This window comes from Aethalodelphis obliquidens, unplaced genomic scaffold (assembly GCF_003676395.1).
Source record: "Aethalodelphis obliquidens isolate GAN/ISIS:26980383/991018 unplaced genomic scaffold, ASM367639v1 scaffold2, whole genome shotgun sequence".
Taxonomy (NCBI): Eukaryota; Metazoa; Chordata; class Mammalia; order Artiodactyla; family Delphinidae; genus Aethalodelphis; species Aethalodelphis obliquidens.
The window spans coordinates 69,415,582-69,434,966 of NW_020837946.1; the positions used below are offsets into that span (position 1 = coordinate 69,415,582).

The 19,385-nt window shown below is 36.8% G+C and overlaps 1 protein-coding gene across 15 annotated transcripts in view; it reads right to left on the minus strand.

Annotated features, from left to right (window-relative positions):
* Positions 1–19,385, minus strand: part of SLC4A10 (solute carrier family 4 member 10) — a 309,415-nt gene that overhangs the window by 84,416 nt on the left and 205,614 nt on the right. For all 15 annotated transcript variants that reach the window (XM_027129968.1, XM_027129959.1, XM_027129928.1 and 12 more), the window contains 5 exons: positions 18,049–18,195; positions 9,616–9,716; positions 6,473–6,647; positions 5,750–5,883; positions 5,103–5,348 (listed from right to left, as the gene is read on the minus strand). In XM_027129968.1, the coding sequence (XP_026985769.1) occupies positions 5,103–5,348; positions 5,750–5,883; positions 6,473–6,647; positions 9,616–9,716; positions 18,049–18,195 (803 nt within the window). The remainder of the gene's footprint in view (positions 1–5,102; positions 5,349–5,749; positions 5,884–6,472; positions 6,648–9,615; positions 9,717–18,048; positions 18,196–19,385) is intronic.

Below are 19,385 nucleotides of genomic sequence, written 5' to 3' on the forward strand. Positions count from 1 at the left end.
GCATATGTTAATATTATTCAAATATTTATGTTTTAAATCCCTCTATTTTTATATTTTTAATTTCCTGTGATAAATTTTAAACTGCTTGAAGATAATATCTAAGAGACTTAAATAAAATTTATCCAAGTTCCCTCATATTCTAAATATTAATACTAGAAATTAATTTGGTCAAACCAGTGGCCTATAATGTGGTACACTGTCAAAAGTGTTTGACTAAATGTTAGATGTGTTGGGTTTTAACTCAAGTTCTTCTACTTGGGTAAGCCATAATCCCTTCTGAGCCTTAGTACAAATTCTAAATAGAGGTGATATTCATTCAACATTCATTTATTTTTTCAACAAATTTTCATTGAACACCTATCTATTTTGTGCCAGGAACTGATCTGAACACTGGGAAAGCAGTGATCAAAACAGACTAAATCCCTTTTCCTCATGAACTCACTCTAGGAGGGGAACACACAATAAATTAGACTAATAGAGGTATCACTCTACATAAGCACGATACCATGTGCCGATGAGGATGCAGAGCGATAGGAACACTCATTCATTGATGGTGGGAGTGCAAAATGGTACAACCATGTTGGAATTTTCTTATAAAGTTAAAATATAGACTTTTCATATAACCCAGCAATCCTGTTTCTAGGTATTTACCCAAGAGAAAATGAAAACGTAGGCCAAGTAAAGACCTGCATGTGAAGCAATATAGCTCCAAAGTAGCAACAACCCAAACATCTATCAACTTGTGGTTGGATAGACAATTTGTGCTACATCCATACAGTGGAACACTGACCAACAATAAAAAGGAATAAATTGATGCATGCAACAAAATGAGTAAATCTTAAAAGCATATGATAAGTGAAAGAAGCCAGACACCAAAGGCTATACACTCTATGATTCCATTTATGTGACATTCTAAAAAAGGCAAAACTTTAGAGACAGAAATCACATCAGTGATTGTCAGGGGTTGGGGGTTGGGGTGAGAGAGAGATTGTGAAGGGCCATGAGGAAATACTTTGGGAAATATTGTATATTCCAATTATAGTGTTATTCATTTGTTGAAACTCATTTGAGGGTACACTTAAAAGAGGCATATTTTATTGTATGTAAATAATACTTCAATAAATCTTACTTTTAAAAAGATAAATAAATTATATAATATTTTAGATTAAAAAAAGGAAGAGAGAGAAGAGAGTTGAAATTTTAGATGGAAAGTCCTCAAGCAGGTGATTTTGAAGATAGTGAAGGAACAAGCCACATAGATATCTGGAGAAGGGCATTCTAGGCAAAAAGAACAGCAAGTATGAAGGCTGAAGGGCAAGGAGATTAGCGTGGGTGCAGCAGAGGAGGAAGTAGAAGACAAGGTAAGACAGGCAGTGAGGAACAGCTCATACAACATCTTTGAAGGTAATGGGAAGTCATCAGTGGGCTTTGAGAAGCAGAGTGACATGATCTGATGGGTTTTAAGAGAATAATTCTGGTTGCTTCATAGAAAACAGTCTGTGGAAGGGAAGGGTAGTAGAATCAGGGACACCATTTGGAGGGCAATTGTCATAATTTAGACAAGAGATTATAGAGGTAGAGAGGGTGCTAAAAAGTTTTCAAATTCTATATGGAGAGCCATTCGATTTGCTCAGAAATCTGGCGTGTGGGAAATTTTGAAAGAACACAATTCAGCCCACAACACCCAGGGATATGATTTCAGAATGAGTAGGACCATCTCTCTTATTCCCTAAAAACCTGCTTTTATAATTGAAAAAAATTCTGCCTTCCTTCTTTTAGATATCAAAATGAAAATTCTGGAAGAAATAAAATTAGCTTCCTACTAATCATCTTTAGAGCAAGTTTTGATATATCGAAAAGACCCCAGGTACCCACGTAAAGAAGAGATGAGCTACACAGAGGAATGAGTGGAAGCTGGACACAGACTTCACTGAGACCAGCAATGAGCATTCACTTATGAGAACATATTTTCTTACCCTTCACATAATATTTGCACAGTACTTATTTATAAAAACAGGGGTTTTTTGGGTGGTATATAAAAACTATTTTGCCTGCAACTGAGAGCTCTAACTAAGGAATGGTTTTATGAAGTAAACTTCTTTCCCCAGAGTTGTATATATTCTTTTCTCAATCTTTTCCTATTTGTTAAATAATAAATGTAAAGTGCATAAGCTGAACACCTTATATTATCAAGAATTGCATTTATAAATAGAAAAATATGCTAAGCTAACTGAATTTTACTAGTTCTACAAATATCTAGGATGAATAGTGTTCAGAACAATTAGGATATTAATTTCCATAGTTAAAGGGAAGTGCTTCTTTCTCCAAAACAAATTAACAGCAATGTCTTTAAGCATTTATTTAGCATGACTAATACTATAAAGTATGTAGTGGTGACACTTAAAATACCTAGCAAAGTAGAAATGAATGAATGAATAATGAATGTAGCAATAGTTTACATGAACGAGAATAATTTGCTTAAAATTTCCCAACAGAAGTGGCAGATACTCTGAGTCAAATTATCATATACAAAGTGCCAACACTGACATTACACTAATCTGCTAAAGAATTCATGGCAATGTGCCCAAAAGGTGAGATAAAGTTGAGTGGCAGAACAAAGTCACACCCTCTAATAAAGAAAACATAACATTAAGAAAAGTGGGTTCTACTCTTCATTATGCTTTATTTGATTATTGGTAAGTTATAAATCATTAACTTGTTCTATAAAATAGAACAAGTTATCTGCTCCATAGGATTTCATTAAAGTGACCATAAAAGGACTTTGAAAAGAAAAATTGTTATATGAAAAGAAAAATTGTTATATTCCTTGGAATTAGAATTTTAATTTTAAAAATTAAAACTTTAGTGAACTTATTTTTTTTTTTTTTTTGCGGTACGCGGGCCTCTCGCCACTGTGGCCTCTCCCGTTGCAGAGCACAGGCTCCGGACGCGCCGGCTCAGCGGCCACGGCTCACGGTCCCAGCCACTCCGTGGCATGTGGGATCCTCCCGGACACGGGGCACGAACCCGTGTTCCCTGCATTGGCAGGCGGACTCTCAACCACTGCACCACCAGGGAAGTCCCTTAGTGAATTTATTTTAACTGATGTTTAGAGACTGAAATTGCTAGATAGTTGCTAGAGCAATCATTCGCCACTTTCTATAGTTATTTATTATACCTACATGTATTTATTATTCACCATCTTTTTCATTTATAATGGGTTTTAAGGACATAAAAATCCAGCGGAGTTTTTGGAAGAATACTTTATGATGAATACTTGATTATAAAACCCTCCTGCCTATTTAAGCTTTGTCTGCTTTTCTCTGATTGTATATGTATCAGTGGTTGAGAAACAGTACTTTAAAGAAATTTTAAAATTACAGCAGTAACTTCAGTTACTGAGAATTACATCAGGGTCATAAAGCCTGAGTCTAATTTCTTGTTTCACCACTAGCTATATAACTTTGGACAAATATTTCAAAGCATTAATAAATTTCTTACATCCAAGTCTGTGCCATTCCCTCCATCTAAACCACTCTCCATCTCTATTCCTCAGCACCTAATTCCTACTGATTTTTTGGTCTTCTATGTCACTTCCTCCAGGAAGTCTTCTCTGAACCTGAAATCTGGGTTAGGTGCTCTTCTGATGTAGTACCATAGTATTCTGGACCAATCCTTTAACACAGCACTTATTCCATTGTGTTGTCTGTTTGTCTACATTTCCTACTAAACTGGAAGCTCACTGAGAACAGACTATTGTTCATGATTTCCCTAGCACCAAGCACAGTGCCTGGCATGTAGTAGGTTTGAAAATTCAAGCAGAGGTAATTGCATATCCTCGCAAAGATACCCAAATTAGGTGGCACTGCTCTCTTTTCAACTAAAGATAAATGAAAAGGCATGTATCAATGTTACATCTCATTCTGATCAAATTGTTCTTCCCATCTGCCTGCTTTCTGAGTGTCCCTGACACCTCCTTCATCTGCACTTGAATCCTGTTCACAACACCCTCACCATTTACTTTTATTGGGGAAGTTATTTTATATCCCACTCTGATTATTTTTTGTTCTAAAACAGGGATGCACTGTTAAACATATCTCTAATTACCGAGAAAAATTCAAAGTACTAAAAGTCATCTTATTTTCAACTCTATATCATTACATCATTCTTAACAAGACTATAATATTGCACTGTTTTGGCCTAATTTCAACAACTTCAACTTCTAATATTAAATAAAGATGATAAATCTTCAAAGGAAGATTTTGAGGGCCTATCTGAGCAGTTTATAAGAAGAGCATTGGTAGTTAATGCAGAGGTTATAATGCCAGGTTGATGCCTGGTAAAGAACATACTGTTTCAAATATTCACTGTTTAAAATGTATATATAATTACGACCAAAAAATCCTAAAATTAAATCAAAGAAGAGTAACATAATGTTCACATATACTCTGCAAATACAGCCTTAGAGAAATCCCAAACTGCTGACATACTAAACTAGAACGTGTAATAGGTACAATCCCATCTTTAATCCTAAACTGTAATATCACCCTCAACAGGCAATATGTGAGTACTTTTATCATAAATGTCATAGGTTCCAAAAGCAAAAATACATTTCAATTCAGTGATATTTTGTTTAAGACTTTATCATATTTTCAAACATCAAACTATGCAATTTAGCCCCAATGAGTCTCTTTTATCTCACTGCTTTAAATCTGAAATCTTATCTTTCACTACTGTGTTCTTTGGATTACATTACATGGAAAAGGTCCTAAAGGAAGACCAAAATCAAAAATATTTTGAAAAAAAACTCTCTGTATAGTAAAATTGATCTTGGTTCATTATCTACTTAATAGGGAATGCTTGACAAATAAAACTTCAAAAAGTTATTCTTGGCAATGATGTTATAATGAAAACTCAAGTATTCAGATGAGCAGCTGATTAGATGACTCTTAAAATCCTGTTCAACTCTGAGAGACCGGGATTTAGGTCACGAATCAATTTAAGGAACTCTATCTGCTGAGTAAGTTCCTCGTATTTCTTATAACAATAGCAATATTGGTAGAAAGAAAAGCCCCACAGCCAACAGGGGAAATGGTACTTACGAATATTGTGTCAGCAGTTCCAAATCATTATGCATGTTGATTGGATATGCTTCACTGAGTTCAAACAACTTCTCCAGGGCCTCATAAATGAAAATGATGCAAATAAGAGAAGCAAAAGCTTCTTCAGTAAACCGGGTGATATAGCAGACAAGGGAGCTTGCGTCAGTGGCCACAAGTATGATACACAGGGTTGCAGTCCAAAGTCCAATACTAGCTCTTAAAGATAGGTATGACAGCCCATATTCTCTAGGAGGGGGAAAAGAACAGTGGAAAGAAGGTCATTTAACAGCTTGCCACCATTTTAAGTAGATGGAAGTAAGTCTAATTCAGGAAGTGAAAGTAAATAAGCTTCACATCCCATGAGTATCTAAACTCAAGACTTTGTCTAAAGGGAACACCTAAGGGTACAAAACTCAAAGAGGTTTCTCAGTGCTTAGAGCTGAATATAATGTTTTATAAATAATACATAACAATATACATCAATATTTTACTGTTCCTTTATTTCCATGGAGAGACAAAAATGGCAAACTGAATCAAATCAGCAACTTCTACCTCTCCCAGCAGATCTCCAAATGTGATGTTGGAAGAAGATTAAATACAGTAGAGAAATAGAAAGGGGCTGAGGGCCAAAAGTATATAACACTTACTTGCAAAATTTAAACAAAATCTTTTCAAACACCAAAACTGGTCCTGTACTGCCTAATATGGTAAGAGGCTGTCCACCAAAGAGAGAATAGGCTATCCCAGTCATGGACGCTCCAAAGAGAGATTCGATTGCACTCTGTGTAGAGATATAAATGATTCCATTATCTAAGCTGTGCAGGCTGCGATTATAACTGGGGAGAAAATATGTAAAATACATGGGTCTTTTTTCCCTTTGCTATGAAGGGCCTAGCAACCTTGGGCAGGAGGTGGGGTAGGAGGATTAAAAAAAAGGCGGCAGGCAGTCAGCAGACTGTGAATGGTAGTGGACAGGGATATGTCCTCTCCCCCTTCCTTATCTCACTTTTCTTTTGCTTACTAAAAGTTTACATGTATTCATAATAAATGTCTGGCAGAAGCATGGCCTATATAAATAGGAAAATGGACCTCTTATGAGGCAAGAACCAGAGGCTAAAGCTAGCCTAGGACTGGGGGGCCAGGGATGAGATCAGAACCTTGTGTAAGATAAGAATTAGTTGTTCTGAGATATTCCACTCCCTGATTACCAGTTCCATTAGTCATCTAGGAAATTCGTATGAACTTTGTCTGCCAGACCATACGTCAAATCTCTCCTCATAAAGGAAACCAAAATTAAATGCAGACTCATCTAACTATGAATCGTAAAAGCTGATTAAGTTTCAAAGTTCAGAGAAAAGCATGATACATACTATTCGCCCTTCAGTCGCTTCTCCTAGCAGTCCTCCAAATGTGATGACGGGAGACATACACGCGCAGTAGAGAAACAGAAAAGATGCTAAGCACTGCAAGCTGAAAGCATCTCTGAAGTCACTCCAGAAGTATGGAGCTTTTCTTTTGATATCTAAAATAAGTCCCCCAAAAATCCTAAGACAGGGGGGAAAACACAATAGTGACATACAAATATAAAAATCACATAAATCAAAATGCTCATTTGCTTTGTTGCCAGGTCACAGTACAGGTTTTCCATCAGCAGAGATGAGACCCATATTAACATGCTAGGTTTTCCTATGATGATCTACAGGAATGGCTTTGTACCACTATGTCACTTCAATCCCTAACCAAATATTGTGTCAACAGCCAAAAAAATCCTAGGTTCTCTCAAACAAGGTTCACAGCTGTTCATCAATCAAAATTCAAATAATGAGAGTTAAGGATTACTCTAATCTCTGTGCCATTTTACAACAACCTATTCCTAAAATCAGGCCTACCATCCTCAATCATTGGCAGTATTTTCTAATTGTTTACGTTCCATTTAGTGTAGCAGAGAGTGAAGGAGGGAAGGTAAAGTGATTTTTGTACAGTCCAATAGTGAACATCAACTTAGAGAGAAAAAGTGGCATATAACCATGGCTCCAGTTACCCACTCTCTTTGTGAAAAAAAACCCTTGCCAAATAATACTCCAGACAGGCACTTAAATGACCTTATGGATGACAATACTTAGTAGAGAGACGTAAGTTCCAGAGTTGTTTTCATTTTTAGGAAACTAAGACAGGGACCTTGCAATAAGCAACCTACATAAATGTACTTTTGATCCACTATTGTCTAAACATATTCAAACATCTATCATTCACAAGACAATAATGACCTTATTTGGGAAAAATGCATATGTTCTAAATATATCCAAAAACCACATTAAAGCATTTGAAGGATGATTTTTTTTGGGGGGGTGGGGAAGAGAGAAGCATTAAATTGTGAAATATTGCCTAAAATCTGAGGACTGGAACTTTTTAATCTGTTAGGAATGAGAGCATTAAACAGCTATTCTCATTCTTTGAACATTTAATAACAATATGCAGATTTAACATTTGACTACCAAAAGCTCTTTGTGTTCTATGGGATAAAGATGTCATATTAAAATGAATAAGGCTGTGATTAAGTTCCTACATGGAGGTTAAGAAAAACCTATTATGTTCAACATACTGCCAGTATGCTAAATATACTTGGTTTATGGAAAAATATTAAAGTCTTGTTATTTATTTTCTAAATAGGAATATAATCTGGCAATCTAAGAATCACCTCAAAAATGATAGTTCTCTTGAGAAATAAATTCTGATTTGCCTTGAAAGATGTACCTCTTCAGAATAAATTCTATTATTTTTAATTGCCCTAATATAGGCACAATAGTAACATATTAGTAACTATCTTACTGTTATGTGAGTGATAGAATCATTATGTTTTTCTAGTGATTGTTTCCATCAGAGGGATGTGGAGTAGGAGAGGTTGAGAAGAATGAAATTTCAATTGAAAAAAAAGGACATTTAAAATTCAGAGAAGCTTGCAAAGAACCTGTGAAATTCACACACGCAAAGATCATCTTAGGTTAGGTTCCTTTACCTGTGTTTAGTAAAACACATACATAATTTTTATTTGGGGAATCATTTCTGAATGATTTGTTAACTTGCCAAAGTCACAATTCAGAACAGATTTAATCTATGAGTCTATTTATTCATTCAGTTATGATTTATACCCCACCTAATCCCCAAAAGAATTTGAGGTGGTTATGAACTATTACTTAGTAGTTAATATTTATAGGTTTGATAGTACTTTCTATTAGACCACTCTTTTCTAATTAATTACTTATTAGGGTATACATTAGTCTAAATAGCTGTTATATTACTGTGTCATAAACGTGCTTTTAGCAGCATAAATCTAAATCCGGAAGTGGGAGGTCATTGCAGAGAACAGTGCAAGAGCAGCCCAGATGTGCACCAGCAACTCCAGGAGAGCAGATGAGTAATGGATACTTCAAGTCATGTCAGCAACAGAATCTGTGGAAGAACTCTGGAGAAGCGAAGATACCGGATATTGGTGACCTGGGAGGATTTAGGAAGCAGTAAGGAAAAGTGAACTTTGAAAAAAATCTAAGCTATGTGGCATGTTACACCTGAGAGAGAGAGAAAAAAAAAACAACAGAAATAAAAAGACAGCATTTGAAAATATGAAAGTAAACAGAAGGAGTAACAATGTTTCTAGTACCGGGAAAAGGAAAAAATTGTTTGAACCATCTCAAATTAGGTACGGGAGCCTGAGGAAGACATCTCCTCAGAGACAAAACATAGATAAAGGGAAAGAACGCAGGAGAATTAAAATGCACAGAGTTGTCAGGAACTGGAAAGTCATCTTAGAGGACACAGTGAAAGCAGTACAGGAAATGGCCCTGAGGGGAGAGGAGCACCAATCCTGCAAAGCCTCTGCAATTGCCTTCAATTATAATGGAGGCTGTGTGCACACATTCCCTGAAGAGAGACCCACCCAAAGGTTCTGATTTTCTGCTCACACATTTCTTGGAGAGAGACAAGCTGTCAAAACACCACAAAGAATCATTTTAAGAAATAAATTGAAGCTTTCATCTCTTCAAAGATGTGTGATTAGAAAAATAAATCATATAACTCTTTCAAATTACTACTGTAAAAATAAAAAATACTATTATATACATCCTACTTGCATGTAATGAGACAGGGTCTATAAGACTGAGTTCTTGGTATTTATTTTCATTTCCATCCTGAGCTTGAAGTTTTCAACAGGCTCTTTTGGAAAGGGCAACTGACAGTTTTCTTATTCATTCTAAGAATCTGTGAATGTGTTTTAATGCATAGCAATATGAAAGACTAGGTATATTAAAATGGAATGGTGTATTCACTGTTCTGGTTTAATAATAATGACAATCATTAGTAACTACAGAGAAATCAAATTAATTGGCATATTCATCCCCCAAAGAGTAGGTATCCAAAGTATAAAAACAAATTAGTTCTCAAAACAGCAATTCCCGACACACAAAAAAGGTATATATCATTCGGTCTTTGAAGTCCCATACAAGGGCTTTTCACTAACCTTCCAGTTCGCTGGAGTTCAGGTCCACTATGTCCTCCGTGGGGCTCGGCTTCCCCATGAGCTGCTGTTCCATTTGGTACAGCAGGAATCTTCCTCTTCTCCTGCGGGAAGTTTTTTTGTTTTGTTTTTGTTTTTGAATTTCAGGTGCTAGTTGTAAATAACAAAAACAATTTTTTTTCCCTTGAGGCAATAATATGCAGAGTGGCTAAGAACCCAGGCTCTGTTACTTGTTTGTTATATGACCTCTAGAAAGTTATCTAGCCACCTAAAGCCTAAGTTCCCTCCTCCTTTTACTGGTGATAATAACAGTACCTATCAGTGTGGTTGAGAGAATGAAATAAGGTGATGAACATTAATTCATTCTTTCAACTAATTATTGAGTGCCTAGTGTGTGCCATTCATTTTTATGGGATGCTATAGATGTAAAGGTGAGCAAGAAAAAGCATTATGTTAGTGGAGACAAACAATAAACTTACAATGTCAGGTAGAGATAGAGATACAAAGAAAATAAAGTAAGAAATGGGGACAGAGCGAGACCAGGTTTAACATAGGTCGAGGTGAAGAGGTGTTAGTGGTGTTATATCCCTGGCCTAGTTCAACTGTTCAATAAGCATTAACTGTTATCATTAGCTATTTTTAAAATATATTTCCCTCTCTGATCCTGGCTCAGATCCTCCTACCCAAGCTTCTTTCCAACACAAAGCGATCCAAAAGACTATTGCAAAAGGAAGCTTCTAATTGAGCCAATGACAAATTAACTGAGGTTATGTAAGTGCTGTTTCCCCATAGGTCTATTCCGCCCACTTTTGTCAGTGACAGAGAGTTTAAAAAATCAGAAAATCCTGCCTACTGGTGATCTTGGAGCACACCAATGTGTTCAAAAGTGCTTAAAAGGACAATAAATTTTTTTTTTTTTTTTTTGGTACACGGGCCTCTCACTGTTGTGGCCTCTCCCGTTGCGGAGCAATAGGCTCCGGACGCGCAGGCTCAGTGGCCATGGCTCACGGGCCCAGCCGCTCCGCGGCATGTGGGATCTTCCCGGACCGGGGCACGAACCCGTGTCCCCTGCATCGGCAGGCGGACTCTCAACCACTGCGCCACCAGGGAAGCCCAAAAGTGCTTTAAAGGACAATAAAAAAATTTTTAATGGTGAAATTAAACTTTTTACTTGACTGCCATTCCAAAATAGTGTAAACATGTTCTTTGTGTTTAGTGTAAACGTGAACAAGTGTGAATTATCAAATGATCTTATTACAATGGGACATTTAGATAAAATGGTACAGATTTAAAACATGACAAAAAATACATTTTGAAATGCACAAAATATAGGAAAGTTCATTGCTTAATATTTTGCAATTTCCTGGGTATATAAATAGATACAATGAATTGAAGTTCAAAGATAACAGACAGTATGTCTGTCAACTGGTGAAGGAACGGCCTTTACAGGTAAATTAACTATCATACAACAGTAAAGGGCTGTGATAGTGGGCCTCAGTACTCTCAATACCCAATAATCACCTAGGGAAAGATTTCTTAGCAAGCCTCAGAAGGCAAGTGATATTTGTTCTTCTGGGGAATTATCTCTGACTGCATAAATTAATTCATTGTTTTACAGTGGGAAGAGCTATACACTGATAAGGCAAGTAATAAGCCATGAAAGATATTTGCCATTCTAAAGTAACAATTTTCTCAAGGAGTGGTCATCTTCTAGTAAGGCAAAAAGGTTTTTGAAAAAAAAATTGTGTATGTATAGTACCAATGAATATTCCGAGGAAAATATAGGAAATTTTTGTTTGTTTGTTTTTCAGACTTTTTTTTTTTTTTTGGCCAAGCCGCGCAGCCTGAAGGATCTTAGTTCACCGACCAGGGATCGAACCTGGGCCATGGCAGTGAATGCACCGAGTCCTAACCACTGTACTGCTAGGGAATTCCCCAGGCACTTAAAGTAAAATCAATAGGTGAGTAGATATTTGACTAGGCAAATTAAACAATTTATTAATTCAGTCAACAAACACTTATTGGGAGGCAATTTGTGTCAGGTTCTAGGCTGCACCACTGTACACCTGGGGAAAAATCAGGCCTGTTCTAATGGGAAAGGCAAACAGTAAACAAGTAAACATGTAAGTAAATTAATTCTATAGTGTGTTAAAAAGATTAAAAACCAGGGAGAGTTTGGGATTAAAATATACACACTACTATATATAAAATGGATAACCAACAAGGACCCAGTGTATAGCACAGGGAACTATACTCAATATCTTGTAATAACCTATAATGGAAAAGAATCTAAAAAAGAATATATATATATGTGTGTGTGTGTATATGTATGTATATATATATATATATATATATAAAAATAACTAAATCACTTTGTTATACATCTGAAAGTAACACAAGTTTGAAATCAACTATATTTCAATAAAAATTAAAAATAGGGCTGCCCTGGTGGTGCAGTGGTTAAGAATCCGCCTGCCAATGCAGGGGACACAGTTTCGAGCCCTGGTCCTGGAAGATCCCATATGCCGCGGAGCAACTAAGCCCGTGCGCCACAACTACTGAGCCTGCGCTCTAGAGCCCGCGAACCACAACTACTGAAGCCCACGTGCCTAGAGCCCGTGCTCCGCAACAAGAGAAGCCACCGCAATGTGAAGCCTGTGCACTGCAACGAAGAGTAGCCCCCACTCGCCGCAACGAGAGAAAGCCTGAGTGCAGCAACAAAGACCCAACGCAGCCAAAATAAATAAAACATAAATTTTTAAAAAAGATGTCTTAAAAAATTTTTTTTAATAAATAAGTAAATAAATAAATAAAATTTGTTTCCAAGTTTCTTCTGGTATCGCCAACGTGAATTATTAGAAAGAAACGTTGAACAGATCTGCTTCTTCCTTTTGGGGATTGAGAGAGGTTTGGTGGATTTAATAAGATCCTTGAGATGTCCATATTCATGTAGCATTATGTACATGCCAGATTCTATAGAGAGATATGATATCAAATGGTTTTTTTCAAATGCAGAATATATAATAAAGAAAAAATAAAGAAATAAAAACTATGGAAAAGTAAAAATTTAGAGCAGACTAAGGGGGGTGTGTGTGAGGTATAGGGAGGAGGAACTGGGAATTACAAATGTAGTGTCATTTGAGAAAAACTTGAGGGAGTCAAGAGAATTAGCCATAGAATAACTGGGGAACAGCCAGGCAAAGAACAGCCAGTGGGATAGACTTAAGGCAGGAGTGTGGCTGCAGGGTTTGAAGAACAAGGAGGCGGGAGGCCAAGGAGAGGAGTGAGTAAGAAAGAGACAGGAGACGACTGAGAGGTGAAGGGAAGCCAGACTCTATAGGTTTAGTAGAACATGGTAAGTATTTGGCTTTTATTCTCAATGAAATGAGGCGCTTTTGCAGGAGTTTAAGGAAAGGAGTAGCATGACCTAACACTGGCTGCTGTGTTGAGAACAGATTCTAGGGGCCAAGGGTAGAAACAAGGAGACTGGTTAGGAGGCTATTTCAGTAATCCAGGAGAAAGATGGTGGTAGCTTGAACTAGGGGGGTGGCAGTGGCAACAGCGAGAAATCGTATAATTCTGGATAAATATTGAAGGCAATGCCAAGAGTATTTCCTGGCAGAATGGAAGTCAGGTATAAGAGAGAAGAATAAAAGTTTCTGGTTTGGTCAATTGTAAGTATGGAGTTAACACTTATTGAGATGGGAAGGTACAGATGGAACAGATTTTGAGAAAAGATCAGAGTTTCTTATATTCTTCAGGAAACATTATATTGCCTTTTATAATATAAATGCAAAGATGTATATAGGTACAGAAATAATGCAATCTATAATTCAGTTCCAACTTTGGCATGTTGAATTTTAGATATCTAAAAGACACCCAAGTAGAGACACAAGATAGGCATTTGGATAAGTAACTTGCAAGTGCAAGGTGAAAAATAAATTTGGGAGAGGATTTAAAGCTATAAGATTGGATGATATTACCAAGAGAATGAGTGTAGAGGAGAGAAGACCACTAAGGACTGAGCCCTGCATCACTTCAATATAAAGAAATCAGAGAGAAGAGGGGCAACCAGCAAATGAAACTGAGGAGTCACCAGTGAGGTATAAAGAAAACCAAGAGTGTGGGGTTTCAGGAGTCAAAGAAAAGAAAATATATCAAGGAAAAGGGAGTCATCAATTCTGTCAAAGGCTGCTGATTGATAGGCTAGATAAAATATAGACTGAAAATTGACCTTGGAATTTAGCATTGTGAAGGTCTTTGGCGACCTTCATGTAAGTAAATTTTAGTAAAGTGATGGGGGCAAATGCCCTATGGAGGTAGGTTCAAGAGAGAATTGAAGGATAAAAAAGAATGAAATCTTGCCATTTGCAACAACAGGCATGGACCTAGAGGATGTTATGGTAAGTGAAATAAGTCACACAAAGACAAATACTCATACAATCTCATTGATATGTGGAATCTAGAAAACAAAGCAAACAAACAAACAAAACAAAAACAGGCATAGACGCAGAGAACAAATGGGTGGTTGCCAGAGGGCAGGAGGTGTGGGGATGGGTGAAATAGGTGAAGGGAATTAAGAGGTACAAACTTCTAGTTAGAAAGTAAATAGGTCATGGGGATGTATTACACATCATAAGAATGTTTTCAATAACACTGTAATAATTTTATATGGGGACAGATAGTTATTAGACTTACTGTGGTGATCACTTCGTAACATATTTAAATATCGAATCACTATGTTGTATGCCTGAAACTAACATAATATTGTACTTCAACTATATTTCAATTAAAAAATGAGAGAATTGGAGGCAGATAGTACAGAGAACTCTTCTGTTGCATTGGGTTATAGAAGGGAACAAAGAAATGGATGAGTAGCTGGCAGTGATAGTGGCATTGAGAATTCTTTTTTTAAGATTTACAAATTAACAATGTTGTTTGCTAATAAAAATGATATAATACAGAACAAAAGACCTGATGATATGGGGAGAAAGAGGAGGATTGGGGAGTAATGTTTTTGAGTAGGTGTGAAGAGATGGGATCTACTGCACAGATAGAAGGCTGACTTTGGATAATTCATCAATAGTAATATATGGGAAGGCAGAGAATGTAGGTGCTGGCAGTAGACAAATATGGTTTTGGGAATCTACAGAAGTTCTCTTTTGATTATTTTAATTTTCTTAGGGAAGTAGGAAGCAAGTCAACATCTGAAAGTCAGAAAGCATGTGCTGAAGGTTTGAGGAGAGAAAACAGGTGTGAGATAATGTAGAGAATGGATTGAACTTGGGAAGTAGAGTATAATGAACTTGTGATATAAAGGGCCTACCTGAGGTATGTGGTCATGAATTATATGAGATTAGTCAATGTAGTTGTATGTTTTCCTTCAGCCACTCTCAGCTGCATCAATGGAGGTATAGACCACAGAAATGAACTCACACAGTGTTGTGGTTTCGACAAGCAAGTAAATGGCATGAGAGAAAAGCAAGGAAGTTGAGGGTATACACAAGGGAGTGATTATAATGACTGACACAATGTTCTAACAGTATTTTCAAGGGTATCCCTTGAGGTGACTGTTTATTCTTCTCTTAACTGCAAGTAAAAAGTATTTAAAAATACTGTGACTTGCACATTCTGGAAGAATAAAAACCATGGAGGTTATCCCATGGAGGAAAATATTATTTGAATGAATAGAAGTCAGAGTGCTTAATTTATTTCAATTCATTTTAATCAAAGAAAACATAGTTTCATAGTATCTATTATTCAATTCCAACATACATTTAAAAAATACTAATGTAAAGAAACACAGAGTGTATCTAATTCAAACTCATTATATAAAATTGTGTTGTCTAGCATTATAGTAACTAACTACACATGGCTATTTAAATTTAAGTTAATTAAAATTAAAAATTCAGTTCCTCAGTTGCAGCAGCCAAATTTCTAGTGCTCAGGAGTGGCTTGGCTTATTAGATAGCATAGATATAGAACATTTCTATCATTGCAGAAAGTTCTGTTGGACACACTGATATAGAACACCAGTACAGAAAGGTTATGGCATCTGTTTAAGATCATACAAATAGATAATAGCAGAACCCAGGTGCCTTGATTCTTAATTCAATGTTCTTTCTACTACTGCCTCTCAATACCCAGAATCCAACAATTAATCCTGGTTTTAAAGTCTCATAAAATTAATTTTGAAAATACAAAGCTCCCATGCCTCCACTTGCCTCAGAAACATCATTTCTCAAAGGGAAGGTGCTTCAAAAATGCTTGACTTTAGGGCTTCCGTAGTGGTGCAGTGGTAAAGAATCTGCCTGCCAATGCAGGGGATAGGGGTTCAAGCCCTGGTCCGGGAAGATCCCACATGCCGTGGAGCGACTAAGCCCATGTGCCACAACTACTGAGCCTGTGAGCCACAACTACTGAGCCCATGTGCCACAACTACTGAAGTCCGCGTGTCTAGAGCCCATGCTCTGCAACAAGAGAAGCCACCGCAATGAGAAGCCAGCGCACCGCAACGAAGAGTAGCCCTTGCTTGCCGCAACTAGAGAAAGCCCGCACGCAGCAATGAAGACCCAACGCAGCCAAAAATAAAATAAATAAATTTTTTAAAAAATGCTTGACTTTAGTTTTAATGTTTGAAAAGCAAATTGGTGTTAACAAGTGACTTTTAAGGTCTCATATTCAACATATTAGTATTTTCACTAAATTTTTCCAAATAACATCAATTAAAGAGATTCTTTCTTATTACTTCAAGAAGCATTATACTGCCTTTGCTAATACTGTAAGTGCAAAGGTGTATGCAAGTACAAAAATAAGACCATCTAAACCCTTAAAATTACTCTTTAAGCAACTTACTTTATTTTAGTAGTAGATCAACTGAAATGGTTAAGTAGTACACCTGCTCATTTACCCACCTCTGGCTAACCAGAAAATCTTCTATGTCTAGAGCTGGGTCAATTAGGCCATCTGTTGCTTCAACTAAGGCAGCACAGTCAACTACTAAGGCGGCTGAACTCCACAGGGACAAGAGCCAAAGGCAAGGCTTGGGTAGATGACAGCAGAGAGAGTTGGAGGAGGCAGATTCAACAGGAATAGAGATGGCAATATGAGTGGGCTTAAGACATTTGGCCACCACTCTCAACAAAGACATGCCTGCAATAAGAATCTCACCCCAAACAACAGCAATGGTCTTTATTTCTATCTTTCTGCATTGTATAACAAGTCAAATGCACATTCGATTTTTATAGGGAGAATTTTTACAATTTTCACACCATATGCCCACACAAAAGTAATAGAAACAAAAGAATTATTTAAAAAAATTCTTCAAATCATAAATGTGATTAGCAGAAACAGGGAGTTTTCCATTCAATATGACTAAACCATGCCTTTGAATTTTCCTAACACTCGCCAATTTCAAAGTGATGTATCAGAATATGGAAAGACGGTAATGAGCTTTTTCTCAAGCATATTTTCTATTTTTATTAAAATTCCAATTTTCCTCCAGTATAGTATGTTTTAAGGTGGGTCTAAAATCTTTCTAGGCATATGAGACTGTCATTTAGTAGAATATCATCAATACACCAAATCTGTGTTGAATAGGGAGAAGGAAGATCTTACAACTTCATATCCCTGCCTTTTTAGAGATTTATTAGGTTCTGGTACCAATTCAAATGTGGTGGGAAATTTAACTCATTTCTGACACTATTTACCCAGAGATAGCATCAGATTCCACAGGTCAAGGGCTCAGTCCTGCAAGACTGCCCACCAATCAGACCCCATTTCAGGTTGTTGCTGGTGCTTCTGATCAACTGGCTATAAATCTGAGGGTTTCCATGAACCCCTTCTCAGGTTCAACTAATTTGCTAGAGTGGCTCATAGAAGTCAGAGAAACATTTTATTTACTTGATCACCAGTTTTATTATAAAAGGATATAACTCAGGAACAGCCAGATGGAAGAGATGCATGGGACAAGGCATGGGGAAAGGTCAAGGAACTTCCATACCCTCTCCAGGCACACCAATCTTCCCAATCTCTATGTGTTCGCCAACCCCGAAGCCCCCTGAACCCTGTCCCTTTGGGGTTTTGTGGAGGATTCATTACACAGACATGATGGATTAAACCAATGGCCATTGGTGATTGAACTCAAACTCTAGCCCCTCTCACCTCCCTGGAGGTAACCTCCAGGGAGTAACCTCATTAACATAACAAAAGACATCTTTGTTGCTTTCATCACTTAGAAAATTCCAAGCATTTCAGGAGCTCTCTGCCAGAAATAGGGACAAAGACCAGATACATGTTTCATATTATAAATCACAGTATCACAGAAGTTATCATTTAAATCATTTGAATCTTTGGATTGGTTATACTATTTTAGTACATATATTAAAAACACAACAAAATGATGGTAGTCTTAAGAGTATTTTCATATATACATACCTGGGAAGGAACATTTTTGGGAGGCTCTATTCGAATGCTTGGATCCCATTCTCCAGGAGGGAGAACAGTAACCTGATCCAGAAATTCATCAATTCCTGATACCAAGTCGTTACGATCTTTAGCTTTGTAAGCAACATCATGAAATACCTAAAGAAGGAAAATAATCATTTATAGATAAAAAACAATTATAAAATCTTAATGTGTTCTTTGTTTTCATCTCCCAGTTATCTCATATGTGATTATAACAATTTGAATAAGAAGCTCTAACTAAAGAAGTTTTTAGTGTAAAATATTATAGCTTAGTTTATTCTATGATTGCACACACTTATTTTTTCTTAGAATGCTAGGTGAATGTTGAAATTTCTGGTGGCAAGAGTAAGAGAAGGGAAAGGAGGGGCTTCCCTGGTGGCGCAGTGGTTGAGAGTCCGCCTGCCGATACAGGGGACACGGGTTCGTGCCCCGGTCCGGGAAGATCCCACATGCCGCGGAGCAGCTGGGCCCGTGAGCCATGGCTGCTGAGCCTGCGCGTCCGGAGCCTGTGCTCCGCAATGGGAGAGGCCACAACAGTGAGAGGCCTGCGTACCGTAAAAAAAAAAAAAAAAGAGAGAGAAGGGAAAGGAGGATAGACGGAAGCTCATTAAACTAGAATTAATGATTCAAGTTTGGCAAACATTGTTTAAATATGTGTAAATCAAACTTCCTGAAAAAAGCCCTTGCTTTAAAATAGAGATAAAAATTTATAGAATATATTAGAAATTTTAACAATATTTATACCGTGGCATAAACTAATGCTAACCATTGAATAAATGATGGACTTAATGAATGATAATAAGCCAAGTAATTATATAAAAGTGAAATTGGATCTTTACCCACATCCCACACAAAAAGCAATTCTAGGTATTAAAAACTTAAATATGAGAGTTAAAGTATTAAACTCATTGGACAGAATATAGAAGGATATATTTATTACCTCAGGGTAAGCAATAATACAAACCTCAAAGATTTAGTGTCAAAACAAAGCACATAATTTTTGCTGTTCTTCAAGAGAAAAAAAAAAAAGGAGGTGTTCAATAATGTCAAATGCCGGTAAGAGATCAAGTGACATAAGTACTGAACACAGGATAGTATATTTCATAAATGGTGACCTTACAGAAAGCAGTTTCAGTAGAGTGGTAGTGACAAAAATCATACTGTAACCCACTGAGATAAATGAAGTTATGATATTCAGGATCAAGTAGAGATCAGTCTTTCAAAACTGTTGAGATTCAGATTCATTCAACATTTCAGTGGTACATGCTATGTTAGGGAGTAAGAAATTTTAAGGATGGGAAAAACCT